Below are 6,422 nucleotides of genomic sequence, written 5' to 3' on the forward strand. Positions count from 1 at the left end.
AGACACACCGACATGATAAAGCAGGAACAGGTCAGCCTGGAGGGCACTTAGGTGCCTACCTCCTTGGCTGAGGTCTGGATGGGCAGGTTTGTAAGGTGAAAGGCAGGATTTTCTGCTATCAGATGGGCTGCTTGGAATGAAGTTCTCCAACCATTTCTTCATTCAACCAATACAGAGATGTTAGGACCTGAGACTACAGCATGGCATTGAACAGACAGGTCTCCTGCCCTCATGGGTCTACTACGGAGGCAAGGTAGGTGATGATAAACAATGCAGTAATAATGTAATTTCAGACACTTGAATTAAACAGGGTGTGGTAATGATGAAAACATGAAGGGAGCACCTTGAATGGGTGATCAGGAAGGTCTAAGAAAGTGACATCTGATCTGAGACCTGCTGGACAAGGAGCCAGCCATGTCAAAATCTGGGGACAGAGCCAGTAAGTACAGAAGCCTTAGACTGGCACATTGGAAAAAAGGTACAAGCTTAATAATAATAAAAAAAAAAGGGCGTAGTGAATGAAATTTCTAAGAACGGCTTCTAATTTCCCTAACCCACTGGTGAAAGGTCCTGGTCAGATGACTTGCAGGAATTAGAAATGCAAACCTAAGATAGGTAAACAGCATCTTTCACCTCTTAAACAAAAAGTCCTAATGGAAAATGACCATAAATATAAAATAGAAAAATCATAAAACAAAGCTTTGAATATAAACTACACGATACAGAGACAAGGCAGTGAGAGCAATGTCTTATTGCCCTGCTGCCATTATCACCAGCATCTAGATTCTAGAATTTTGGTTAGCATGCCATCAGGCCTTGTCATTCATACTGAATGAAAAAATGCTCAAGTTAACAGTAACTAATTGTAATTGCTATTAATGACATAATAGCAAGAAGGTTCTATTAATGGGGGCAATGACAAGGTTGAACTGTCGTGTTTTCATTATTTTTGTTGTTAGCTACCATTGAGAAAACAAAAACCCTCACAACTGGACCAATGAGCAACATCATGATAAACAGAGAAAAGACTGAAGTTGTCAAGGATTTCATTTTACTTGGATCCACAATCAGCCATGGAAGCAGCAGTCAAGAAATCAAAAGACGCATCACATTGGGCAAATCTGCAAAGGGCCTCTTTAAAGTGTTGAAGAGCAAAGATGTCACCTTGGAGACTAAGGTGTGCCTGACCCAAGCCATGGTATTTTCAATTGCATCATATGCATGTGAAACCTGGACAATGAACGAAGAAGGAAGACCAAAGAATTGACGCCCTTGAATTGTGGTGTTGGCGAAGAATATTGAACATACCATAGACTGCCAAAAAGAGCGAAAAAATCTTAGAAGTACAACCAGAGCGCTCCTTAGAAGCAAGAATGGCAAGACTGCATGTTACGTACTTTGGACATGTTGTCAAGAGGGATCAGTCCCTGGAGAAGGACATCACGCTTGGCAGAGTACCAGGTCAGCGGAAAAGAGGAAGACCCTCAACAAGGTGGGTTGACACAGTGGCTGCAGCAATGAGCTCACGCATAACGATTATAAGGATGGCTCAGGACCAGGCAGTGTTTCGTTCTGTTGGGCATAGTGTCCGTGAGCCGGAATCACCTCCACAGCACCTAACAACCATCAAGTCGCTTCCGACTCACAGGGACCCCACGTACAACAGAATGAAACACTGCCTGGTCCTGAGCCATCCTTATAATCATGCTTGAGCTTGCTGCTGCAGCCACTGTGTCAATCCATCTCCTTGAGGGCCTTCCTCTTTGACCATCTCCCTTACCAAGCATGTCCTTTTCCAGGGACTGATCCTTCCTGGTAACATGTCCAAAGTACATGAGATGAAGTCTCACCATCCTCACTTCTAACCTCTTGCATATATTTAAATTCTGAGTATCTAATTCTTGCTGGTAAATTGTTAAAATGAGACATGGTTGAAAACTGTCATTGGATTATGTTGCTTGCGTATGTCCTATTTATAACCAGATTTTCTGGTTATGATAAAGTATCTCTAAAAAATCAGTAGATTAACAAAAATTATGTCAGGGAGTCTTAGATTCCAGGAATCTTAGAAGCCTTAGATCAGACTTGGTTCAAGTCCCAGCCCTGCTAGAGTTCCATTAACAGCCTTGTGGCCTTGGGCATATCCAAAAATCTTTGAGCCTTTTAACTGTAAAAGAGGCTTATTATCTGTTCTTGCCTACATTGCAGCATCCTTGTAAAAATCTGGTGAAAACTGTAAAATTAGACAAAAGTTAAGTCTTAGAAAGTGGCTGAAGATTATGCAGCAAGCCCTAAAGCCTGTCTTCCTTGCATTTTTTGACAACCCCCTGCTCCCCGACCCCATTCAGAGCCCCAACGACTAGAAGAAAAATACCCAGTTTTTAGTTGGCAAAATTCATCACTGAGCAGGGTGATCTGCACAGAGCACTTTGTTGGGAATTCCTCTGGTTACTCTGTCAACCAATGTTTAATGACAAGGAACCCTACCCTTCCCTCACTCTCCAGATTCACAGGTAAACCCTTCCACCCCAGAGAGGACCAAACAGACTGCTGTATTTTACTTTATTTTGCACGTAAGGAAAACAACTAATTGATTAAGCAGTTCCAGAACTACTAGTATTCATTAATCAAGAAGGAAATGAGGTCAGAAAGCAAATTTTTCATTTCCTCCCAAAAACATACTGCAAGTATCACAGAAACTCACAACACATGCAACATGGGCTGCTTTTCAATATACAGAGAGTCCGAGCAAGAAGGGTGCAGTTGCGTGGTGATGATCCGCAGGGGTCAGACCTGAAGCACTGCTCCAGGAAGCCTGAATCTATCCAGCCCAACTCACCCTGGCCCTTTACATGCTGGCCCTGAAGTTCACTGTCCTTTGTCAGATTCAAATCCAAGCAGCTCCTCCTGCTTATATTCCAGGCCCATCACTTCCTCCTACTCTAAGGTGGCTAACCCATAAGCCGAAATCCAGGCAGCTCCCAATACATTTCCCCAGCTGTTTCACACATCTCCACAAGATAGGCCCCAACTCAAATTCTATATAGGAAGTTCCCATTGCTATCGAAGAACTCCCGCCCCCTCTGCACTACTTTGCTGCTGAAGTTCAAGTTCTGGTCACTTGGCTCCCCTGTCTTCAACTCCTCCAGCTTCTCATCATTTGGCAATCCATAACTGACAGTTCCTTCAGTGCCCTCACGATCACTGGTGTAGTACTTCTGCAAGTCCCTCTGACGACCCAGGGCTGCAGTGACGGGCACAATGCTCTCCTTTATTCCTTCCAGGCTCTGGATTCCTTCATTCCTTCCTTTCTGTCTCCTTGGTGTATTTGTACTACGAGTGTTCGACTCTATCACTTTCAAAGCCGTGCTGCGACGCTGGCCTTTGGATAAGGCTTCACCCCCTGGCATCGGCAAACAGCCTGGTACAGGGTGGCCAGCAGAGAGTGGCTTTGTGGTATTCCCAGAGGCCTGAGTCTGCCGGAACGAGTGGGCAAGCCCAGCTTTCTTAAGAACTTTTTCATCCTGCTTCAGTTTCTGCTCCAATGTGGGTTCAAATTTGCTTTTTAAAACCCTTCGGATCACATCGGTGCTGACATCAAAGCCTTCAGCCAATCTGGGAACTGACCAGGACTCTGCAAATTCCTTATGTAAATACCTATGAGAAAAGGAACAGGTTGTCAAGTTGTGAAAAACTCTCCTATCAGAATAGCTAACTAATTATACTAGTGATAAATAGCTGTAACGATGGGGGCTTGTAAAAACTGCCATCGCAGTTCCCATCTTGTACAAGCTAAATGGCTGTGTTCCATTTCTGTGTGCCAGCCACTCTCTGCCAGGTCATTTTATTTCGCATTAACTGAATTCTTTCTACTGGTCCCTCATCAAATCCTGAGGATGCTGATATGACTGTCCTTTCCTTCAAAGAGCATATAACTTGGTAGTGGAGACAGATACATATTAAGATACGATGACACTAGGTAAATGTTACAGCAGAGGATGCTGTGAGAACACTCAGAAGGGAGACCCAGAGATAGGCAATCATAGCACTTGCAGCCTGGCCCGGGATCTGCTTCATCAAGTCCAAGCTACAGCTGGTCTGGAAGGATGAAAAGGAGGAACAAGCTTGCAGAAGGGAGGAGAGAAAGAGAAGAGTACTGATGGTAGAGGGACCAGAATGTGAAATGCAAAGGAGCACATCGCCTTTTTTCAGAGTAGCTCACCTTAACTGATGGGAACGGTAGGAGTCTGGAGTTTATCCCAAGCTATAGGGAGCCAAGGAACGACATCAGGCAGTTTTATTGTAGTAAGAAAAGAAAAAAAAAAAAAGAGGCAGTCCGGGAACCAGCAGGGAACAAGAGATGGAGGGAGGGCCTCAAGTTAACAAATGTGAGTCTCTGAGAAACTACATGGGGATAGGATTTAAAACACACAAGAGCACTGGTTCTAGACAAGTGAAGGGCTACCACTTCCCCTGAGATTTGAGTATATAAACTGGTTAAGTTTGAGAACAGGAGGTGAGGAAGAAGACCAGGAAGCTGAAAGGATTATTATCTAATGGGTTGTTTTTCTTTGAAGTAAAGGAACATTTATTGACCACAAAAGGGGGAAAGGATGACAGGTATGAAGTTGGAAGGTCTGAAAAAGCTGTAGTTGAAAACAGGAGAGGGAGGTGACTCAGGGCCTAAGAGAGTTGTTACAGGCTCACAAAGTCTTGGTCAGCTCTACATACCAAAACTCGAAACCCAAACCCACTGCTGTTGAGTCGATTCCAATTCATAGTGACCCTATAGCACACAGTAAAACTGCCACACAGGGTTTCCAAGGAGCAGCTGGTGGATTCGAACTACCAATCTTTTGGTTAGCAGCCAAGCTCTTAACCACTGTAGCTCATAATCCCCTTTATTCTAAGTCTCAATTCCACAATTACTCTGATGAGAACGCAAAATAGCATATAATCTATGGAGGGCTATTCAGCCAAATTTTATCAAAGTCTATTTGCCCTCTGATCCAGAAGCCCTACTTCTGAGAATGTACACAACCAACAAACCTGGCTGATATGCAGAATGATGTATGTCGAAGTTATTTACTGGAACACTGTGACAACAAGAGTGGAAATGAATCAAATACCCATCATAAAACACTAGTTCAACAAACTATGGTTACTATGCATCTATAAAAAAGTATGAGCTCTCTCTTCTGAAATGGAAAGATCTATAGGATATATTAAGAAAAAAAAGCCAGGTGTAGAAAGCTTTTCTAAGTTACAGATCCTCTCTCCAGAAAAATACACATGTCCATGGAAGCCCCATGCATGGATCTTTGATTAAGAACGTTATGATCTATTTAGGAGTTAAATGTTGAAATGTCTGGAATTTACTACTTAAAAACTGAAGGAAAAAATATATATATAAATTTCAGCAAAAAATGAGCCAAATGTGTCAAGATGTTAAAAACTGTTAAATCTACATGACACATTCGTGGAGGTTCGTTATATTATTCTATTTTTTCTTAGAAATTTTTCATGATAGTAAGTAAAAGAAAATATAAAGACAAAACCCTTCCAGGTCCCGGTATGCTACACTTTCCATCACAGCAGATCCTAACAGGACACCATGAGTCTTACCGGATTTGCTCCATGGCTTCCCGCGTCAGGGTCCTGGGCGGGGCACCTGGCGCCTCCATTTGCCTTCGAATTTTCTGGAATCGGATTGCTTTTTTTTGTCGTTTCAGGGCGCTGAGGGAGAGAACCAATAGCAGAGGCCATGCGTGGAAGCAACATAGGGGGTTGGAGAGCCTCAGGCTAAATCACGAAGCGGCCAGCCCTTTTCTCTTTGTAAGCAAGGGTGACCGAATCCTGTCTGCCGGCTTAGACCTGCTCTGTATAAAGCCCCAGAAATCTAACACCTAGAACAATAGCAGCCCCGGAAGCATGCCGAACTCTAAACGGGTGATGAAATACGTCACTAGTAAAGGAAAACGTGGTTCCAAAGTAGCTGACCACCTGCCGCTGCGCCCCAAACAACGAGTGAGAAGAAACAAGGGCCGCTGCGGATGCGGCGGCAGGGCGCCCGGGGCTAGGCCCTGCTTCAGGCTGAGGGCCCGGGAAGGAGCCGGTACCTCTCCACCTCCTGCAGCTCCCGCTCCTCCGGCTCCCAGTCGGAATCAGGGTCCGGCTCGCGGCCGACAGGGCTCGGGCCCGTCACCCCCCGGGTCGCCAACCCACAGCGAGCAACGACGGCGCGGACACGCCCGCCCAGAAAGACGCTCAGAGCAACCGCCATGACGACGAAATCAGCTTCTGCTCCGCGAAACGCAGCAGCACCGGAAGCGAGAGGCGGGACCGGAAGTGGGAGGAGCGGGCGTGGCGCGCGGCTTCCCCGCCTCTTCACGAGGAAGGCGGAGGTATCTGGGCTCGAACCG

General features: G+C 45.2%; 1 protein-coding gene across 1 annotated transcript; it reads right to left on the reverse strand.

Annotated features, from left to right (window-relative positions):
* Positions 1-2,548: 2,548 nt before the first annotated feature.
* On the reverse strand, positions 2,549-6,340 carry NGRN (neugrin, neurite outgrowth associated). The gene is made up of 3 exons (XM_049905899.1): positions 6,120-6,340; positions 5,626-5,736; positions 2,549-3,657 (listed from the first exon to the last, which is right to left on the reverse strand). The coding sequence occupies exons 1-3, from the start codon at positions 6,281-6,283 to the stop codon at positions 3,033-3,035; spliced, it is 900 nt and encodes a 299-aa protein (XP_049761856.1). The 5' UTR covers positions 6,284-6,340; the 3' UTR covers positions 2,549-3,032.
* Positions 6,341-6,422: the final 82 nt, after the last annotated feature.

Source organism: Elephas maximus, chromosome 13 (assembly GCF_024166365.1).
Source record: "Elephas maximus indicus isolate mEleMax1 chromosome 13, mEleMax1 primary haplotype, whole genome shotgun sequence".
Classification (NCBI taxonomy): Eukaryota; Metazoa; Chordata; class Mammalia; order Proboscidea; family Elephantidae; genus Elephas; species Elephas maximus.